Below are 23,148 nucleotides of genomic sequence, written 5' to 3'. Positions count from 1 at the left end.
CTATGTGTCTATTTTTGTGCCAGTACCATACTGTCTTGATGATTACAGCTTTGTAATAGAGCTTGAAGTCCGGAATTGTGATGTCACCAGCTTTGGTTTTCTTTTTCAACATTCTTCCAGCTATTCAGGGTCTTTTCTAGTTCTATACAAATTTTAGGATTATTTGTTCCATTTCTGTGAAAAAAGTCGATGGTATTTTGATAGGGACTGCATCGGATGTGTAGATTGCTCTAGGTGGCATAGACATTTTCACAATATTTGTTTTTCCAATCCATGAACATGGAACGTTTTTCCATTTCTTTGTGTCTTCCTCAGTTTCTTTCATGAGTATTCTATAGTTTTCTGAGTACAGATCCTTTGCCTCTTTGGTTAGATTTATTCCTAGGTATCTTACGGTTTTTGATGCAATCGTAGATGGGATCGACTCCTTAATTTCTTTTTCTTCTGTCTCTTTGTTGGTGTATAGAAATGCAACTGATTTCTGTGCATTGATTTTATATCCTGCTACTTTACTGAATTCCTGTATGAGTTCTAGCAGTTTTAGGGTGGAGTCTTTTGGGTTTTCCACATGAAAAGAGTCTGCAGAGAGTGAGAGTTTGACTTCTTCTTTGCCGATTCTGATGCCTTTTATTTCTTTTTGTTGTCTGATTGCTAAGACTAGGATGTCTAGTACTACGTTGAACGGCAGTGGTGATAGTGGCCATCCCTGCCATGTTCCTGACCTTAGGGGAAAAGCTCTCAGTTTTTCCCCATTGAGAACGATATTCACTGTGGGTTTTTCATAGATGGCTTTGATGATATTGAGGTATATACCCTCTATCCCTACACTGTGAAGAGTTTTAAGAAAGGCTGTTGCACTTTGTCAAGTGCATTTTTGCATCTACCGAGAGGATCATATGGTTCTTGTCCTTTCTTTTATTAATGTAGTGTATCACATCGATCGATTTGCTGATGTTGAACCAGCCTTGCAGCCCAGGAATAAATCTCACTTGGTCGTGGTGAATAATCCTTTTAGTGTACTGTTGGATCCTATTGGCTAATATTTTGGTGAGAATCTTTGCATCCATGTTCATCAGGGATATTGGTCTGTAATTCTCCTTTTTGATGGGGTTTTTGTCTGGTTTTGGGATCAAGGTAATGCTGGCCTCATGAAAAGAGTTTGGAAGTTTTCCTCCCATTTCAGTTTTTTGAAACAGCTTCAGAAGAATAGATATTAATTCTTTAAGTGTTTGGTAGAATTCCCCTAGGAAGCCATCTGACCCTGAGCTATTGTTTGTTGGGAGATTTTTGATTACTGCTTCAATTAACTTGCTGGTTATGGGTCTGTTCAGGTTTTGTGTTTCTTCCTGGTTCAGTCTCTAGGAATGCATCTCTTTCTTCCAGATTGTCTAATTTGTTGGCATGTAGTTGCTCATAATATGTTCTTATAATTGTATCTCTTCGGTGTTGGTTGTGATCTCTTCTGTTTCATTCATGATTTTATTTATTTGAATCCTTTCTCTTTTCTTTTTGATAAGTCTGGCCAGGGGTTTATCAGTTTTATTAATTCTTTCAAAGAACAAGCTCCTAGTTTCATCAATCTGTTCTGCTGTTCTTTTGGTTTCTATTTCATTGATTTCTGCTCTGATCTTTATTATTGCTCTTCTCCTGCTGGGTTTAGGCTTTATTTGCTGTTCTTTCTCCAGCTCCTTTCGGTGTAGGGTTAGATTGTATATTGGAGATGTTTCTTGTTTCTTGAGAAAGGCTTGTAGTGCTGTATACTTCCCTCTTAGGACTGCCTTTGCTGCATCCCAAAGATTTTGAACAGTTGTGTTTTTGTTTTCATTTGTTTCCATGAATTTTTTAAATTTCTTCTTTAATTTCCTGGTTGACCCATTCATTCTTTAGTAGGATGCTCTTTAGCCTCCATGTATTTGAGTTCTTTCCAACTTTCCTCTTGTGATTGAGTTCCAGTTTCAAAGCCTTGTGGCCCAAAAATATGCAGGGAATGATCCCAGTCTTTTGGTACCGGTTGAGACCTGATTTGTGACCCAGGATGTGATCTCTTCTGGAGAATGTTCCATGTGCACTCAAGAAGAATGTGTATTCTGTAGCTTTGGGATGGAACGTTCTGAATATACCTGTGAAGTCCATCTGGTCCAGTGTGTCCTTATTTCCTTGTCGATCTTCTGCTTAGATGATCTGTCCATTGCTGTGAGGGGGGGTGTTAAAGTCCCCTACTATTATTGTATCATTGTCGTGTGTTTCTTTGATTTTGTTATTAATTGGCTAACATAATTGGCTGCTCCCATGTTAGGGCCATAAATATTTACAATTGTTAGATCTTCTTGTTGAATAGACCCTTTAAGTATGATATAGTGTCCTTCCTTATCTCTTATTACAATCTTTGGTTTAAAATCTAGTTTGTCTGATAAAAGGATTGCAACCCCAGCTTTCTTTTGATGTCCATTAGCATGCTAAATTGTTTCTACCCCCTCACTTTAAAACTGGAGGTGTCTTGGGTCTAAAATGAGTCTCTTGCAGACAGCATATGGATGGGTCTTGCTTTTTTATCCAATCTGATACCCTGTGTCTTTTGATTGGGGCATTTAGCCCATTTACATTCAGGGTAACTATGGAAAGATATGAATTTAGGGCCATTGTATTATCTGTAAGGTGACTGTTACTGTATATTGTCTCTGTTCCTTTCTGGTCTATGTTACTGTTGGGCTGTCTCTTTGCTTAGAGGACTCCATTCAATATTTTTTGTAGAGCTGATTTGGTGATCACAAATTCTTTTAGTTTCTGTTTGTCCTGGAAGCATTTTATCTCTCCTTCTATTTTCAATGATAGCCTCACCGGATAAAGTATTCTTAGGTATATGTTTTTCTCGTTTAGTGCCCTGAATATATCATGCCAGTCCTTTCTGGCCTGCCAAGTCTCTGTGGATAGGTCTGCGGCCAATCTAATGTTTCTGCCGTTGTAGGTTACAGACCTCTTGTCCCGAGCTGTTTTCAGGATTTTCTCTTTGTCTCTGGGATTTGTAAGTTTTACTATTAGATGTTGGGGTGTTGACCTATTTTTATTTTTATTTTGGATTTTGATGCCTGTTTCTTTCCCCAAATTAGGGAAGTTCTCTGCTATAATTTCTTCCAGTATACCTTCTGCTCCCCCTTCTTTCTTCTTCTGGGATCCCAATTATTCTAATATTGTTTAACCCTATATTGTCACTTATCTCTCAAGTTCTTCCCTCATGATCCAGTAGTTGTTTATCTCTCTTTTTCTTAGCTTCTTTATTCTCCATCATTTGGTCTTCTATGTCACTAATCCTCTCTTCTGCCTCCTTGCAGTTGGAGCCTCCATTTTTGATTGCACCTCATTAATAGCCTTTTTTATTTCAACTTGGTTAGATTTTATTTCTCCATAAAGGGATTCTCTAGTGTCTTCTATGCTTTTTTCAAGCCCAGCTAGTATCTTTATAATCATTATTCTGAACTCTATTTCCACCATCTTACTGATGTCCATATTGATTAGGTCCCTTGCAGTTGGTACTGCCTCTTGTTCTATTTTTTCATGTGAGTTTTTCCGTTTTATCCTTTTGTTGAGAGAAGAATAGATGAACGAGAGAACAAAATGCTAAAAGGGTAACAAAGACCCCAGAGAAATATACAGCAAACAAATCAGAAGAGACCCAAAACCAGGGGGGAAAGAAAAAAAAAAAAAAAGAATATGATCAGGCTGGTGACTAGAATAGAGCCATACACTAGATTTTGGGTGTATTTTGGTCTGTTAGAAGAAACTGCATCCCAAAATTTTAAAGAAAGAAAAACTTATATAAATATACAAAAAATAAGGTTAAATACAATGAAGGGATAGAATATGACTATAAAAATGAAAATTAAAAAAGATTTTAAAAAAGGAATTAAGAAGTTGGTTGAAAAAGGAAATAAGAATAATTAAAAAAAAAGAAAATTAAAAAAAATTAAAGTTGAAAGACTAAAGAATCATGGGGGAAAAAGCCATGAATTCTATGTGCTGTATTCCCCTAGTGTTGGAGTTTTGCAGTTCTCATTGACCAATAAACTTGGTCTTGGCTGGATGTTCTTGCACCGCCCTTGCCAGTGGCCTGGCTAAGTAGTCTGCCCTGGTTTGGTCCCTGTGGCTTTTGTTCCCTGAAGCCTTTCCGCACAGCTTTAGAGGATGAGAATGAACATGGCAGCCTCCCAGTCTTTGGCCTGGGAAGAGCCAGCAGCTCAGGGCCCACTCCTCAGTGCGCTCTCAGAGAAAAGCAGTCAGTCACTCCTGTCTCCCTGGTCTCTATCCGCACTCTGTCCTCACCCGGCCTGTGACCGAGCATTTCTATTTGTGGCACACGACCTGTTTGGAGTCTCCAGACCCAGCAGATTGCTGCTGTGCGCTCCTGTGCTGCTCCTCCCCGGGGGAGGAAGGGGAGTCTCCCCCAGATCTGCCCTTGTTGGGCCCCTGAGTAGGGGCCTGACTGTGCCAGGAATCACGGTTTATGGCCACCCCAAGCTGAGAGCCCACTGCTCGGCTCACTCTTTGCAGCCGGCTTCTCCACTACGATACCTGAGAGCTCTGCAGCATTTAGGCACCTCCAGTCTTCCCGAGGGTCCTGAAACCACACTGTCCCAGCAAGGGTTCCACCCCCTGCTTAGCCATCAGAGCGACGTCTAAAAGTTCCTATTTTGTGCTCTGCTGCTCTATGACTTGCCAGTAGCCAGCTGACGGAGGCTCGCTCCTACCTAAGTCTATCTTCCCATATATTGCCTTGGATTCAGTTCTCCGCACCTTCTACCTTGCAGAAAGTGGTCGCTTTCCTGTTCATAGAGTTGCTGCCATTTTCTTTGAACTCCAGTTGAGTTCGCAGGTGTTCAGAATGGTTTGATAGGCCTCCTACTCCTCTGCCATCTTGGACTTCCACTACATAGCTTTTTTCATACAAAATGTACACCCTGTTTTCTCAGTAATGTATCTGACATTTTTCCATATCAATGAGAACATATTATTTAGGACTTCTATTTTTGTCTTTTAATCAGAATTTTTATTGAGATAATTATATGTTCACATGCAGTTCTAAGAAATAATACAAAGAGATCCTATGGGCCTTACCCAGTTTCCCCTAATGATGACATTTTGCAAAACTGATACAGTATCACAACTAGGATATTGACATTGATGCAGTCAATCATTTTCTAACCTTTTATTGTAGGTCTTAAAGTGAATTTTTAAAAAAACAATACTTGAAATTTAGTATTAAGCACCAGTACCATATACCCTACTTGGTTTCATGCTCAGTTTCAGGACAAGAAGAAAATATATATTCTATCACTGACTAGTTATACAAAAATATCAGGTTGTTTTCTCCTTTGAGGGCTAATGCTAAAGGAGGTCGTCTGGAAGGAATGCAAATGACTGATTTGGAAAATAATTCTGAAACTGGGGAATTACAACCTATACTACCTGAAGGAGCTTCAGCTGCCCCTGAGGAAGGTATGGAATGATGAAGTCATAATTTGGTGGGAGGTGGGAAAAATCTTTTTTTGTGTTGGTGTTGGGGAGTAGTTAAATAAGTTATTGAGACTTTACCATCCAATATGCTTGATCTGAATATAGCATTTATTGTGCCACTGAATTTGATTTACTAGGACGCTGAGCACAGAGGAAGACAAAGTGGATAATTAACTACATAAAAGGACATGTCTTACTTAGAAGGGAGGTTTATGGGGGGGAGTGGGTAGAATCTACAAATAGTTCATCCGCTCATTCAATAAATGTGTTAAGTCACCTACATGACAGGCCTTAAATTTGCTAGATATGCAAAGGTGAGATTAGATATGTTCACAGGCTTAGGGGGAAGGCATGCATAAAAACAACTAATTATAATATTAAGTGTTAAGGACTTTGCTTTTAAGGTCGCTTTTTTTTTTTTTTTTTTTTAAGATTTTATTTCTGAGAGAGAGCGCACAAGCAGGGGTGGAGGGAGAGGGAGAGGGACAAGCAGACTCCCCATTGAGCCAGGAGCCCAATGCAGGATGCAATCCCAGGAGCTGGAGATCATGACCTGAGCTGAAGTTAGACTGAGCCACCCAGGCACCCTAAAGTCAATCTTGATTAATATTTGTAAATTGCTTTGCTCTCTAAAACTATTCCAAACTTTAACCATTTAAAAAAATCCTTTTTGGTAACTGACTTCAACTCTGGCAGTTCATTCTCAATTAGATTTTCAGTATTCTTCTTTGTGTTCTTCCAGGTTCATCATTCTTTATCTAAAAGCATAGGAGACATTCTGTAATTTTGAGTAGCAGAGGTTTTTTTTTTTTAAGAGTTTATTATTTATTTATTTATTTATTTATTTGAGAGAGAGCATGCATGAGTGGGGGAAGGTGGGGAAGGAGCAGAGGAAGAGGGACAAGCAGACTCCGTGCTGAGTGCAGAGCCTGACACAGGGCTTGATATCAGGACCCTGAGATCATGACCTGAGCCAAAATCAAGAGTCAATGCTTAACTGACTGCCCCAGAAGGTGTTTTGAAATAAGGCTGTGTGTTTTGCCATTGTTGTCTTTTATATATTAGCAGAAAAGGATGTCAACTTTATTAATGACATTTGGCATTGAAATGTTTTCCCCATTTTTCTGAAATTCTGCAACCTTCCATCTCTGCACTCATTTGAATTTTAATGATCGATGAATTGTAGCACAAAGTGTATATGCCGGTGCCACCATTTACCTCTGGCCGCCCTGTGAGAGGGTGTGTGTGTGGTGGCATTTTTAGGTTTTTCAGTTAAAGAATACTAAACACTCCCTTCTAAGCTGATGCTCCTGTGGCAGCCGGCATTACTTCAGTAGAAGAGATTAAATGAAAAGGATTTTTAAAGTGAAGTGTTGATGGTTAAAACCTTAAGATGTAAATATTTTGATTAAAAGTCTTTAAAGAAAGGACCTGTAGGGATTAGCTAGTTTCGATGTACTTATATATATTGATTATAAGTTATAGTGGCTTAAATTTTTATAGCATGTGCTGGAATTACAGCCCCCTTTTATTCATGCAGCATTTATGAAATGCTTCTAATTTGCCTGTCATTGCATTTGATGCTGGTGAAAAAGTAATTCCTGAGCTTGCGTTTAGTTCAGGATTTCTTTAACTTGGCACCATGACATTTTGGGCCAGATGATTCTTTGTTGTAGAGGCTGCCCTGTGCGTTGTAGGACGTTTTGCGGCATCCCTGGCTTTTAACTACTAGGTGCCAGCAGTACCTCCTCTGAGTTACAATAACCAAAAATGTTCCCTGGGAGGCAAAATCATCCCCAGTTGAGAACCGCTGGTTGAGTTCAGTGTCTCAACCAGGGATGACCATTCTCTAAGAAGCACATGCCGGAGTAGATCACAGTTACAAATGGGTACAAGGTGTAGTTTTCAGGTATGTTGGTGGATATGTGTTGGTGGTGGTGGGAGGGGTGCAGGGAGAGCAATTGAAAACCATCAGCCAGGTGTCAGACCATTTAATAGCCAATAGAGAATGATGGGTGCTGTGATAGGGTGTATACGGAGCTCAAAGACCAGGTATGGAGTAATAAAAATAATAGATAATATTTACTAAGTCTTCATTATATATTAGAGACTGCTAAAGACTTTTCCAGATTTATCTTGTTTTCTCAGTATAGCTCTACATGGTAGTTACTTTATTATCTTGATTATCTCACCTATAAGGTGAATAGGCTGGAGCCTAGAGTTGTAACTTATCTTAACCCAAAATCACAGAGTTAGTAAATGAAAGGGCTGGAATTTGAACCCAGAGCCAGTGCTCTTAACTGTCATCTTAACTAACCTGGTTCACCCTTAGAAAGATCATCCTAAGGAATGAGGACAAATTAGCCAGGTGAAAACTAGTGAAAGATGAGGCCAGAGTGGAAACAGAGGACACATCATGAAGAGTTACACTGTATGTCCTGGCTAAAATTTGCACTTTGTCCTATGAATGGGATCTAAGCAAAAAGTGAGATAATTAAATTATGTTTTTAAATTCCTGTTCTAGCTGTGTTGTGGAGAATGGATTTGGAGGCGGGAGAGGGGACGTGGAACTCTAGGAGCAGGAAAACTGGCAGGAAGCATGTTAAATCACTGTGGTGAGAAGATGACTTGAACTTAATGTCAGCCTTCAGCTCATAAATGCACATTATCTTAGCAGTCCTAACCCTGAAAGTTTTTGACATCGGTTTCTTATTTAGAGCTAATCATTGACAGCTTATCAGAAACTAGAGAAAGGCATTTGCTTGGCAACATTTGGGATCTGCCATGTACTTTCAAATCCTTGAAACTCTGAGATTTAGAGTGAATTGGTCACTGTGACCCAGTAAGACATTTTCTTTTCTATAAGGAGCGATATGATATAAAGAACCTAGAACTGAGTAAGAAAACTCGCTGTGTGAACATGCAGGTCAGCAGTGCACAGACGTACACCCTTGTGGTTGGTTGGCATCTAAACAGTTTGTTTACCATTAGCGTCCCAGGCTAGACGGTGAGAAGGAGACTAACTGATAAGGCTGGAGGAAGGGAGCGTAGTGGACAGTAAGAGCTCTGAGCCTTTCCGAATCTACTTTGTGAGAGAAGAATGGGGCCTTACTCACAGATGCGGTATTATTCTATCAGCAGGAAGCAATTCTCAAGAGACCTTTATTTTTCACACCAATACGCCTTGGTAGAAAGTTGAGTGAGTTTGTCTTGTATCCATGGTTAGGAAACACAAGGCTCTTTATTTGAGCAGAATTCCTAAGAGACAATTTTCTGTGTCAGGTGACTATAGGTAAGTCTGTCTGTCTCTGTCACATCTGTCTGAAGAAACTTTAAAATAAGGCATTGTTTGTGTTACTCGCAGGGAATTTGGGACTACTAAGGTGGTCTCTTCTTTTTTTATTTATTTAAAGATTTTTATTTATTTATTCGACAGAGATAGAGACAGCCAGCAAGAGAGGGAGCACAAGCAGGGGGAGTGGGAGAGGAAGAAGCAGGCTCATAGCGGAGGAGCCTGATGTGGGGCTCGATCCCAGAACGCCGGGATCATGCCCTGAGCCGAAGGCAGACGCTTAACCGCTGTGCCACTCAGGCGCCCCTACTAAGGTGGTCTCTTAAATGTTTTTGTGCATCGATGAAATATGACTTCTTAGACATGTCACGCATCAGCAGCAGGCCTTTTTCTTTCTAAGTGGGACCATATAGGACAACCTTGCATTAATCTTGTGTTTAATGGCCTGATACTAAAAACCTTGACACCGCCCCCACCCCTGCTGCTGCTGCCAGTTGATACCCTCCCTGCAGGACTCCTGAAGTAGATCAGTGTCTTCCTTGTTCAGGCTAAAACTGGAGCGTATGCCCTGATTGAGTCCTATTGAAGTAGCACAGATCTCCTTTCAATTAAGTCAAGAATATCCATCCACCCATCCCAGGGAAAAGCCGTGGTATGCCTGTTACAAATCTTAATGGCAAGCTGTTTAAACTAAAAGAGGAATGCAAAGTCTGATGTTATGCCATAACTGATCCCTTTTGGGATACAGGTTAAGAGATTTTAATAGAGGGGCACCTGGGTGGCATAGTCGTTAAGCGTCTGCCTTCGGCTCAGGGCGTGATCCCGGCGTTATGGGATCGAGCCCCACATCAGGCTCCTCTGCTATGAGCCTGCTTCTTCCTCTCCCACTCCCCCTGCTGTGTTCCCTCTCTCGCTGGCTGTCTCTATCTCTGTCAACTAAATAAATAAAATCTTTAAAAAAAAAGAGAGATTTTAATAGAAGGGGCACCTGGGGCACCTGGGTGGTGCAGTTGGTTATGCATCTGACTCTTGGTTTTGGCACGGGTTATGATTTCAGGGTATGAGATCGAGCCCTGCATCAGAGTCCATGCTGGGTGTGGAGCCTGCTTAAGATTCTCTTTCTCCCTCCGCCCCCTCCCCCAAAAGAGAGATTTTAATCTAAGTTACAAGAACTCAAATCAGCTGGCTTAAACAAAAAAGATTTTACTCTCTTGTATTAACATGAAGTCTCCCCTAACTGTGGTAGGGCAGTTTCAGGGTTGGAAAACAGCTGTTTAATGTCCTCAAGAACTCATTTTCCCCCCGTCTTTCACACTGCCATTCTCAGTGAATTGGCTTAGCCCCCTCAGGATGGCAAGATTGCTGCTGCAATTTCAAACTTCATATAGAGTCAGAATAAAATTCTGGGAATACAGGAGGGTTATTTCATTCTGTATATCTCTATCAACAAGGAAAACCTTTGTCAGAGCACCTTAGCAACTTCCTAACGTCCTCTTTTATCTCATTAATCACTGCCAAAAAAAGGAAACTTGGCAAAGTCTAAACATTTGGTTCCCCTCCTTGACCCATTCCACATGGCCACATGGAAGAGGGGAGATGGTTGAACAGTAGCAAGGTTCCATTTTAGACAGGAGCGGGGCAGGTGGAGCAGTAGTGTCTGCCGCAGCAGGTGGTTCATGTCTTTCCCCAGCATCTGAAATCTGAGCACCTGTGAATAAGGGAGTTCGAAGTAAGTACGGTATAAAGAGCCCTAGCATAAATTGATACAGAAATACTCTAACTTTTAACTGTAAGATGCAGATTTTGTTTTCCATGTTAACATCTCTGTGGCATCTTACATTTAATGGTATCTTTAATTACTATCAGTGGCACCCGGTTGTATGAAAACCTATTGACACCTGGTGAGATTAAGAAAGGTCTAATATTCAGACTTCTTAGAGTTGGTAAAGTATCACTAGTTTGCTTTAGGTATTAGTGGGGAGACATTGCAATATATGGGGCAAGGCACAGCAAATAGCTTATGGTCTGTTGATTGACATCAGCTAGTTTGATTTCAGGTATTTGACCTTAAGTGTATTTACTCCCTGTCAGTTACTGAAGGTAGTGGGTTGTGCAGGACCTGTTGACTCAGTAGTAGGCCAACTACTAACCTAGATGTGAGGGGACCAATTTTTCTTTCTCATTACATTCACAAAGCTAGGGAACCTCCCTAAGTATGTGTTCGTGGCCCTGACTGCTACTGTATAAATAAGTTTATACTACATTTCATAGGAGTCCTATGAGCGGCATTCCAAGAAACAGGAAGTTTGGAAAGCAAAATAATTCCTAAATTGGCATTTTCAACATGTGATTGTATATAGTGCTCTAAACCTTGCTAAGAGTTCTAAATGTTACATAATTTGAATACTACTCAATAATGTTCACAGCATTTTCTAGTATTTAAATATTCACTGTAGGCTAGAGTTCTTTTAAATATTATAAATTAATGTTTTAAAGATCTGTAATGAGTAAAGAGTTTGAAAATGAATTTAAAGAATAAGATTTTTGGGAATTTCTGAGAATCCATAGAATTCCATTTCTTTGTGAATCTGTCAGGAATTCAGAAACACTGGTGCCTGTACCTAGAAATTTCAGTTCCGGGTTTTAGGATTTTCAGCAACAGTTTCATGAAGGGCCACAAGGTGGAGGTGGTGCTTCATGGAAGTAGCTTGTTTTGTCTCTAAACTATAAGAATCACATTTGGCTTTTTACAGCAGGAAAGTTTTTGTTTTTGTTTTTGTTTGCTGAACAAGGAGATTTCAGAAATGTCCATACAGACAGCCTATGTCTTCTCAATATTTAAGGGAGAAGTAGTACTACACAAACTCTTCTTGGTAAAGCCATCTGTGGCTACCGTTTTCTTTGTTAGAAGTTCTTTTAACTACAAGTTCTATTTCGTTAGTAGTTAAAATACCTATTCACATTGTCTGTTTTTACCTGAGTGACCTTTGGTAGTTTGTATCTATCGAAGGATTTGTTCATCTCATCTGTGTTCTTGATTTCATGAGCATCAAGGTGTTTATACTGTTCCCTTATCATCATTTTAATGTCTGTAGAATCTGTTGTGATGTCACCTCTTTCATTCCTGATATTAGTAATTTTGTTCCCTTTTTCTTTAGTCTGCCTAGAAGCTTTTCAATTTTGTAGATTTTAAAGAACTGCCTTCTTGTGTCACTGATTTCTTTTCGTGTTGTTTTCCTGTTAACTTTATTTGTTCTTTATTTACTTTCTTTTATTTGGTTTGAGTTTATATGCTCTTTTTTTCTAGTTTCTTAATGTAGATGTTTAGATCATTGAGACCTTTTACTTTTCTAATGTAAGCATTTAATAAATTTCCTTTTAAGCACTGTTTCCTTTTAAAAGCACTGCTATAGCCATATCCTCCAAATTTTGATATGTTGTATTTTTATTTTCATTCAGTTCATATGTGTTTCATTAATTCTGGAAAATTCTCAGCCATTTTCTCTTAATGTATTGTGTCTCTCTGATTTTTTGCTGTCTCTGTGGCAGTCTATTTGACACGATTGGAGCTATTACCATTTATTCCCTTATATTTTAGTCACTTTTATAATTTTCATCTCCTATTTCTTTAATATTCTGTTTAATTTCCTCGGTTCTGTCTTTAAATTTGCTGACCGCTTTTTCAACCTTGCTTAAATCCATCTATTAACATTTAACATTTAAATTTTAATGACTGTATCTTTCGTTTCTAGAAAGTCTGTAGTAATTTTTATTTTTTATTTTTTTGTCTAGTGATTTTTAAAAATTTATCCTTTTTCATGTTAAACAGGTCGTTATTTCAATTTATGAAAAATTTGTGGTATTATCCTTCTGTTTGTGTGTCTGTTTGACTCTTATTTCAGGTGGATTATCTACCTTATTGGTTTTGTAAATTTTGATTGGAACATACCTTTCTGAGATTATTTTTCTGCCCCAACTACCCCACTCCTAAAAAAATCTTTTCTTTTTTCCCCCCCATGACAATTCTTATGAGTTACCATAAGGATTGTGGAATCTTCCCTCCAGAGAGGTGTATTTCGTGTGTGTGTTTTTTGTTTTGTTTTGTTTTTAATGCTTCAAGAGTGTTCACTGATTAATGTTTTTTTGTTTTTTTCTTTAAGATTTTATTTATTTATTTGACGGAGAGAGAGACAGCCAGAGAGAGAGGGAACACAGGGGGAGTGGGAGAGGAGGAAGCAGGCTCCCAGCGGAGAATACTGATGTGGGGCTCAATCCCAGGACTCTGGGATCACGCCCTGAGTCGAAGGCAGACGCTTAACGACTGAGCCACCCAGGCGCCCCATCACTGATTAATGTTTGTTGATTGTCTTTTCTTGGGTCTTCTTGTGCTAAAGTAATTCGAGATTATATCCTGAATATTTTTAATATGATATTATGAGACTCTGGGTTTTATTTAAATCTGCCAGTTTGGTGGTACTTCAAGTTCTGGTCTACATCAGTGTGCCTGTTCCTGTTTACTTTTCAAAGTCCTAAAATAACTGCTTCATAGGGCGCCTGCGTGGCTCAGTTGGTTGAGTGTCGACTCTTCATTTTCGCTCAGGTCATGATCTTCGGGTCATGAGCGCGGGGCTCTGTGCTAGGCGTGGAGCCTGCTTGAGGATTCTCTCCCTCTGCCCCCCCCCCCACTTCGGCGTGCCTGTGCACGCAGGGGCTCTTTTTCTCTCGCTCACAAATAAATCTTTTAAAAAGACATTTAAAAAAATAGCTGCTTCATGCATTCTATCAAGGTTTTATAGCTTTGTTCAGTGGGAAAGATGGGATGGAATGTGCTTATTCCATCTTAACCTAGAACCTGCCCTCCAGAGAGTTTACATTTACTTTATTTAAATAACACTAGCTCCTGACCAATTTTTATGTTAATTTCCTGAGATTTGAACCTCAACTTTAAATCCCAAACCTAAATTAGTCACACAGGGCTTAGTTTGAGCTCTGAGATGAGCTGAGCCCAGCAGAAACAGACAAGAAACTGTATTCAGTAGGCAGACTTTTTCTAGTCTGTTTTTTTCAACAAAAATGTTAGCTTTATGCAGGGAGTGAAGTTTCAGTCACTCCCTTTCTATGGTGGGTCCAAGGGAATGTTAAAGATGTTCACATCAGATGGTAGCATCTGACCCATTAGTTTTCCTTATCTTTATTTGTTTGGGCACCTGTGTACTTCCCTTCTTTCCTTTAAATGTGGCTGTTTATTAAATTAATATTTTAAGTTCATATTTTCTCTAGCATTTATAAGGGTTTATAGCAGAAAGATTTTCAGATTTTCTTGATCACTGTCTTGTTGAAACAAAAGTACTTTCTGCAGATTTTTTCTTTTAAAAATCAACTGATATACATAAAAACAAAATTAGAGGCCCAAATGGGATAGTACCTCATTTATTGCTAGAATTATTGGAATTTTTTATACACACACATACATGTAAGTATAAATGTGTCTATATATGTTTTAGGTTGGAAGCGGTTACATTTATATTGAATAAGGATTAAAAGTCTCTAGAAAAAACTATTTGCTTTGGAAAAAAAGTTCTCAGTATAATGAAATTAATACTGGTCTCAAATTACTACTTGCAGATACTGTAGAAAGGGCAATTTTAATCTTTGAGAACAAAAATAAAACCACTGTTCTAAGTAACTGAAGAGAACTGAGGTTTACGTGGTTACTTCTTTATTTGTTGTTTGTTTGGTGTCTTACGTGGTCTTGGCATCCAGTGTAAAATTCACTTGGAATCTCAGTTTAGGAGATGAGGAGACCTCCTTTTCCTTTCACTTGCGGTGGTTTCTCGTCAGAAACATGCTCTGCCCTTCTCTCCTGCCAGGAATGAGTAGCGACAGCGACATTGAATGTGACACTGAGAACGAGGAGCAGGAAGAGCACGCCAGCATGGGGGGATTCGACGACTCTTTCATGGCGCAGCCCCCAGATGAAGGTGCAGCACCTGGTGTCCTTTCACAGCGATCAGGAAAACGTCGCTGCTGCTGCTTCTCTCTTGTTTCTGCTTCTTTTTCTTTTTTAATTATTGTCACTTGTGAGACAACATTCTATGGGGTAAACTATATGGTGAATACTGAAAACATGTGCTAGGTTCTCTGGCTGGTGGGATGCCTGCCGGCAGCTGCCTGGGGGGCAGGGTCAGCAGCCTGCTTTAGTACAGCCCGGACCGAGCATGGCTCTTAGGTTGTACAGAGTTGTTTGCAACAAAAACAAAACCGAGAAGACTTTTCAACAGAGGCAGTTTGTGGCCTGCAGTGCCTAAATATTTACTATGTGCCCTTGGATAGAAAATGTTTGTCAACCCCTGGGGAGGGTTCAGATATTACGAGATACTAGCTAGCTATTAGGTAACTTTTTAAAAGATTTTTCCTGATTTCTTAGAAATGCATTTCATTAATGGAAGCATCATTTTTTAAATTTCCTCTTCTCCCAAAATAGTTTTAGGAATAAAACTCACTGAGAGAAAGTCATTGTTAGTATTTTTGCAGTTTTTTAGGAGTACAACCTAATGATTTGATACGATGCATACAATGTGAAATGATGAACAGTTTAGATATCATCTGTCACCCATTGTCAGTATTTATCCAGAGACCTTAATGATCAGTCTGAGTGTTCCTCCGCAGGACTCCCTGGAACGACAACACTGTCAGGCTCATGCTAGTTGTTACCTTTATAACTTTACAGATTTCCCTCATGTTCTGGTATCTTTCAAAACAGAGCCGAGGATTGGATGATTTTTAAGTATTACGACACTTTTAGTAATTTTCTCTGTTTCTGAAAGAAGCAGCCAAATTTTGGGCAAGTTATTTTGAGTGCTGATGGGTCTGTAGTGCTATTTGCATGTGCAGTTTAATTTGCTTTAAAATACATGTTATGTTTACGGAGTGAGTCTTAAGTGTACGTACCTCCTCCTCATTCCCTCTTCCCTTCCTCAGCTGCTCCCACAGTGTCCCTAGGAGGACAAAGTTAGGCAGCGCCTTTCCTCTTCTAATTGTGGGTGTTACACATTTTACTTTTTCTCGCTTATTTTCCCCTTGTGCTTGCTTAACTTGACTCAGATCACAAATTACTTGAAGACAGAGGTTTGTCTACAGCCCAGTGCATCTTTATCGCTTAAATAATAAGCTTGGTAAGATCATTTAAAGACGTGGAAAATACTGGTCTTTAAAAACTGTTATCTGCTTTTAAATTTTTTCTTAGATACGCATTCCAGTTTTCCTGATGGTGAGCAAATAGGCCCTGAAGACCTCAGCTTTAATACTGACGGAAACAGCGGAAGGTAATTTTCAAATCAAGAGAACTGACTTGCAAGCTACCCTGACCCTGAGATTTGCTGTAGTCGGTGCTCAGATTTGTCATCTGTCAGATAATCAGATTTGGTCTTATTTTTTTCATCATCTCTACCTGAAATAGTAATTCCGAAACTTTAGAAAGTAGCATAATTGTAGTATATGCCATTAGTACGCAGGAAAAAATTAACAGCGTGTCTTCAAGAAGATTCTGTGTGATGCAGTGAATTAACAGTGTAGTCCTCAGTTAATTTAGTAAATTAGTATATCCATCAAAGGCAGTTCGTTTCCTGTAATAGAACGGCGACAGCTGCCACACCGTGTGTAGAGACAGTGCGCGCTAACTCGGCGCTCTTCTGTCCGTGGCTAGATGCTCGGTTGTGTTTAAATGACCACGTTTATGTTCTGGGTTTTAATCATAGTTTATAGCTTCATTAATGCCTGTAAATTAGGAAACAGAAAAATTACTTATGTGTAGATTCTGCCCTGTAGATACTTTATGTGAATAACTAAAGCAAAACTAGACCGAGTCTCGTTTTTGGAGTACGTTGGCTGACTGAAGTTAATTTATTTACCTGGTTTGCTCAGGTGCAGGCACACTGATTATTGGCACAATCTTTCTGTTGTATGACTTTTACAAATATAATTTTAAATGAGTGAAGTTCATGTGAATTGGTTATGTTTCCCAGTCATACAAACACATGGAAGATCGTTTAAGATTTTTTTTTTTCCTTTTTTATTTTCATTAGTTGGACATTGGTTTCAGTGTCAATACGTTTAAAGATTCATACAGATTGCGCAGTGGTTTACATGAAACTGTGGTATAATGTTTACTTTCATACCCCGTTAGCCTAAAATAATTGCCAGACTTTCCACTGGGCTCCTGCATTTGCGTTTGAGCTGCTATACTGTTTGTGAAAGTTACACTGAGAGTTGATAAGACTGTTGAGGAAGCATGAATATAATACACACGTGAGAGGCGCCTCATCTACATCTGTTTTACTTACTTCCCGTGTCTGATGTCTTGCCAGATGCTGTGATTCATGGTTTGCTTTTGTTCAAAACGGTTCACACTTTTTGTTAATAAAATGAACTTGAGAAAATATCATGCCTCTGCAATTTATTAAAAGTGGGACAGGAAGTCCCTGGGGTTTTTTTTTTATTCACATTGCCTGTGTATGATAGAGGCTGTTAAGCTGTATAAGACTGTTAGTAAATGCATGGGGAAATTAAGAGACTTACTTAGACTCTTGGTAATATATATGGGTACTTTTTCTCCTTAAAAGTTAGTTGGAAATACTTAAGTTCTATAATCATATCAGAAGTGAAAATTTAGCATTCGCTTACTAATGTGCGTAGTGTTGGCCTGCTGTTGTGTAGTTACTAGGTGGCTGACCATGCAGGACTCTACGGCATTACTGATACATGCTTTACCACGTTTTCTTGTCTGTTCGATAGAAATGTATTTCTGTTCATTGCATTCTGTTGAAATCATTTTTTTAATCCAGCTTTCTCTTAGCTCTATATTCCATTGTAATGGATGAAGATATAATGTAAGAATTTTGCACCTCTGGTGTTGAGGGCAAACCATTTTAAGGATTGATCAGATTTTTTTTTTTTAATGAGACTCATCAGTTGAAATCTACAAACACAGATACGATTGACTACTCTGAATATCTTGCTATTGCCAGCTCTTTCTTTAACTTGTATTTGATATAGAACTCAGTGCTTTCCCATTTATCTTTATAATTCTATTTGTTTTCAAAATATGGAAAACTGCATGCGGTTAAGAGCTAAGAAAAGCCTGAGAAAAGACTATTCATTTGGGGTAATTTACTTGTAAATGCTTTTAGCACGGGTGGTTTAATTAGAAGATTCTCTTGGGTCATTAGTCTACGTAGTAGCATCTTGAGGCATCCCTCTGGCCTTTATTGGGAGGAGGAACATGTTTTTAAATCACAAATGTTCTTAACCTTTGCTCTTAATTTGCATGACCTTGAGGGGTTTTTTTAGTCTGGATTCCCTAGATTGGGATCATAATGTTTGCATCATGGTGTATTTGGATCTTGAGTATTTCTCTGGCTTTTCTTATGCTTTCAAGTTACGTATAAAAACAGTCAGGAGTGCTGCCCTTATTTTAGATGAATGGAGAGCTGGTTGAGACCCTTTTAATTTGGTAGAATTTGAATTCACTGTGTCAGCAACACTATTTTTGGTTGTTACAGCTGAAGGAAAAATTGAAGTATTTAGTTGCACAAAAACTTCGGAGGGACAATACTTTGAGCTTAATTGATATATTCTCATGTATTTTAGGAACCTATTTGTACCATATTCTGATTCCATATTTAAGAATAAAATCTTTCTCTTGAAAAGCAAAAAATGCAAGATTCTAAAGAAATGATATTCAACCTGCCTTCCTGGTATAAAATCCTCTATTTTGTAATTAAAGTTGACAACAGGTTTTACCAAAAATCAAAAACAAACTGGTAAGTAGCTAAAGGAGAGAATATTCTGAGTACTCACAAGCAGTTCTGTGGTGAAGAAAATTGTGTCTATTTTGTTGGGCTCCAGCTCACTTCAAGTCATGTTGTTTGAGAATTTTAAAATAGTAAGAAATATGCAGCATATATAAATTCTCACAGTCCATTGAAGAAGCTTTGGGATTCAGTTAACAAGTATCTGGCATTCTCTCTAGGTAGACAAACTACTGTCCTTGAGCCAAATCCCTACTGCTCTTTGTTTTTGTAAACAAAGTGGTACTGAAACACAGTAAACGTCCATTCATGTATGGATTATCAGTAGCTGCTTGTGCTCTACGAGTAGAGTAGCCCCTAAGGAAGCCTATGGGGCCCAGAGCCTGAAATATTTACCCTCACACCCTTTACAGATAAAATTTGCTGGCCTCTGCTCTGTTGATATTAATGGGAACTTAATGTGTTCTTAGTATAGAAGGTTTAGGCTTAAAAAAGCGTGATTTTTAAGTCAAAAAGATGAAACATTTGATTAGCTCTTTTGTGCTTCGTTCTGCGGCATGAGGTGACGGGCAGCTACTATCCCATTACAGAATCATAAGAAGCCTGAACTACCAAAAGATTTCTTCAAAGATGAAGGACCTATTAGCTTTTAGTAGTGGGATCTTTGAAAAATAGAATTCCTTTCCCAGTTTCTAGCCATGTTATATATTAAGTCTGCACCAGAGTCCTCAGTGGTGCCAGGAAGCCTTGTGATTCCCCTCTTCTTGGTGTGGTCCGCCTGCTTTGGCTGTGCTAGATGGTAGGTAGCCGGGACTGAGAGAAGGCACAGCAGAACATACCAGTTCCTATTCCCTCTCCCCATTGGTTGTTCGTGATCCGGTCTGCAAGAGATTTGGCTCAAAAGAGACCCCCCCCCCCCCCTGCTTGTAGCTGGCATCTCCTGCGGCCTGTGCTTCATGAGTTCCTCGACTCTGCTGCTACTTTCTGGCACTTTGTATATCCTAACAGTCCCCATCTTTTCTTTTTTTCTTTCTTTCTTATTTTTTTTATACTTTTCCCCTTTTAGCTGAAGAGCATAGTAGCTCTTAGTCTTTCCTTCCACCATTACCTTATTTCAGTATTTAGTTTTGTTTTTATTTTTTAAGTAAACTCTACTGCCAACATGGGTTTGAACTCATGCCCCTGAGGTCAGGCATCACATGCCCTACTGACTGAGCCGGCCAGGAGCCCCTAGTATTTGGTATTTTTATCTCCTATTTGTTCCTGGAAAATTCCTTCTTAATAAATGTGTTCTCTTAGACCTAAGGATATAGTAGTTAATGCTTGCATTGTGCACATACTGTTTCTGGACAGCTTTGACCAACTGTGTCATTGAATCCTTAAGTCACCTTTGAGGTAGATGATTTGAGTGTCATACCCATTTGACAGAGAAACGTGCAGTTCAGGGAGGGTGGGTGATTCAAGGTTCAACACCACTGGCAAGGGTGGATTGAATTGCTGGTCCTAGTACATTTTTTAATTCATCACACTTGAACCAAACCCAGCATTTTTATACCTAATAATTAAAAAGCTAAAGACTGTCCTATTTTTTAACTTTTTATTTTGAGATAATTTTAGAATTACAAAAGAGATACAGAACTCTTGAGAGGGTTCCCATTGCCCGTTACCCAGCTTACTCAGCTTCTGCTTTTGTTAACGTCTTCTATAACTGTAGAGCAGTAATGAAAACTAGAAAATTAGTCTTGTTTACCATACTGTTGACTACAGAATTTGTTCAGATTTCACCAGTTATTTCACTAATGTCCTTTTTCTGTTCCAGGATCCAGTCCAGCATCCCACAGTGCATTTAGTGGTCATGTTTCCCTCGGGTCCTCCGGTCAATGACAGTTCCTTAAGTCTTTCCTTGTCTTTCATGACCTTGACATTTTTAAAGAGACCAGTTATTTTATAGACTGTTCCCCTCTATGGGTTTGTTTGGTATTTTCTCATATTTAACTGAGATGAAGCATTATTGGAAAAGCTGCCACAGAGGTGATGTGCCCTTCTTAGTGCATTGTCTCAGGGGCTATATAATGCAGATAATTATTTTTGATGATGTTAATTACTTGGTCAAGGTGATGTCTGCCAGGATTCCCACTATTTATCGTTTTTCTCTTTGTAATTACTAAATATTTGGGGCAAATACTTTGAGACTATGCAAATATTCTGTTTCTGCTTTATCTCTTAAAGATTTTATTTATTTATTCGACAGAGATAGAGACAGCCAGCGAGAGAGGGAGCACAAGCAGGGGGAGTGGGAGAGGAAGAAGCAGGCTCATAGCGGAAGAGCCTGATGTGGGGCTCGATCCCAGAACCCCGGGACCATGCCCTGAGCCGAAGGCCGACGCTTAGCCGCTGTGCCACCCAGGCGCCCCTATCTCTTAATAATTTTAGTGCCCGCCAGTGGATCTTGCCTACAACAGTTACTACGGCAGTGTTCTAATGGTTTTCTCTTTCCCTGATTTCTTATACATTTATTATTAGATTCTGTAGGGAAAAGTTGTCCCTTCTTCCCCATTTAGTTTTTTTATTCAACCACTTATTTATCAGTTTGGACTTGTAGATATTCATTTTATTCTTTATGGTCCAATGTTATTATTTTACAGTTCAGTTTGTTCCAGTTTTGGCTATTGAAAATTCAGGTTAGCTTTTGTATCCTTTTGGTGAGTTCCCCTCCTTTCCCTCCTCTCCCCCCACCAGGTGCTCCAGGCTTACCATGTCTTTTCTCTCTCTTTTTTTTTTTGGACAGTGGTATTTAGAAAGTAAGATTGGGATGTTAAGGTGTGCTTACTGTGACTAGCGTGTCACTGTGTCTAGTCCTTCTCGGTGGGTAGAATAGAAACCACCTATATACTTATGCAAACACAGCTCTATAGATCTTTGTATGTACGTATATGTAAATATGTTTTAAGAAGACAAACCCTGAGTCTGTATTGATAAGTACAATACCAGTCCCAACTCCACAGCGCTCATTTTAGCCTTCCTTTTATTTATTATATCTTTCTGTAACAGCCTGGCTCTCATTAGCTACAGTATATTTACTTGTTCAACTGTAATATGCAAACCAAGCAGTTTCAGAACTGTTAACCTATGACCCTTGTGAGGAACAGATTTACCAACTACAGTAGAAGGTTGGCATACAGGTTTTTGTTTTTAGCCTTCAGTATCATGTCACATGCTTCCCAGAAGTTGTTTAGGTCCTAAGATTCAGAGTTACTTCGGTTCCTTTCCGCACCATCCTCTTCAGTGTGATTATATGATTCATTTGTAATAAAGTAAGATTCATCTGTTCTAGTCTGCATTTTGTCCTCCCCACATATCCTGGTTGACCTTTAAATTTACAGACATTAAAATTCAGTCTTTGAGGTTTAATGCAGTGTGTGTGGGCTTTGCCAAATAACAGAGTCATGTGTATCTGCCACCATAATACTACACAGAACAGTTCAGTCACCCTCCAAATTCCCGCATGCTAGGCAAATCCTCCCCGCCACCCCCCACAACTGCTGGCAACCATGATCTGTTCTCTGTCCTTTTAGTTTTCCCTTTTCCAGAAAGTCATGTAAGTAGAATTCAGAGCTAGCCTTTCACTTAAAATGCTGTTGTTTCACCCATCTTGTGTACTTCATTCCTTTATTACTGAGCAGTAGTTGACTGTGCGGGTGTACCACAGTTTACCCTTTGATGGACATTTGGGTTATTTCCAGTTCAGGATGATTATGAATCTTATGAACATTTGTGTATAGATTTTTGTGTGAACATGAGTTTTCATTCTCTAGAGGAATATATGCCTTGGAATGGGATTGCTGGGTGTGTAATAAAGAACCTGGCTGGCCTTTGTCTCTGGTTCCTGGGGTATAGCCTCTTAGTCCTTGGAATTTCCGGAATGATAGGAGTGTCTTTGTTGTTTATGGTGGGTCCTGACAGTTTATGCTAATGAGATAACTCTGGACGGGCGCTGGCACACTAGATAGACGAATCATGGGATTAGAGGATTGGGGCTGTAGTCACTTCATATCAGCCTGAATAGTTCAGCCTCATTGCCAGTGAGTCAGTCACACTTACCTTATGAAACCCCAGTAAAACCTGGGGATACTGAAGCTCAGATGAGCGTCCCTGGTAGGCAGTATTCTGTATTGTCCTCCGTTGTTTCGGGAGGAAAAAAGTGCCCTGATCACAAGGAACCTTCACATGGGTACTCTCCTAGACCTCACTTTTTGTGTCCTTTCTTTTGCCTGGTTTTGGTGTGTATCCTTTCGTATAATAAAACTGTAATTGTAAGTAGAGTATTTCCCTGAGCTCTGTGAGTCATTCTAGCAAATTTTCAAAGCTGAGGGAGGTTGGTGGGAACCCCCAATTTTGTAGTCAATTCGTCAGAAATGAGGGTGACTTGGGGAGCCCCAAACTTGGCAGCTGGTGTTTGAAGTGAGAGGACTTAGCCCTTAAACTGTGAAGTTTGGCCTAACTCCGGGTAGCTGATGTCAGAACTCATCTCAGTGAGTT

General features: G+C 39.4%; 1 protein-coding gene across 6 annotated transcripts in view; it reads left to right on the top strand.

The window, feature by feature from the left end:
- TRIM37 (tripartite motif containing 37) overlaps nt 1–23,148 on the top strand; it is a 135,759-nt gene that overhangs the window by 108,052 nt on the left and 4,559 nt on the right. For 2 of the 6 annotated variants that reach the window (XM_087854549.1, XM_045773544.2), the window contains 3 exons: nt 5,372–5,490; nt 14,671–14,781; nt 16,047–17,240. In XM_087854549.1, coding sequence (XP_087710675.1) covers nt 5,372–5,490; nt 14,671–14,781; nt 16,047–16,129 — 313 coding nt within the window. In that variant the 3' untranslated portion in view covers nt 16,130–17,240. Of the gene's footprint in view, nt 1–5,353; nt 5,491–14,670; nt 14,782–16,046; nt 17,241–23,148 lie in introns of those variants that run through there. The other 4 variants (XM_087854548.1, XM_045773542.2, XM_045773543.2 and 1 more) reach the window with 3 other exon arrangements.

This window comes from Ursus americanus, chromosome 23 (genome assembly GCF_024610735.1).
Source record: "Ursus americanus isolate L20-20 chromosome 23, mUrsAme1.1.p, whole genome shotgun sequence".
In the NCBI taxonomy this organism is placed as follows: domain Eukaryota; kingdom Metazoa; phylum Chordata; class Mammalia; order Carnivora; family Ursidae; genus Ursus; species Ursus americanus.
The sequence above is the reverse complement of the archived record's forward strand: the minus strand, read 5'-3'. Positions and strand labels throughout refer to the sequence as shown.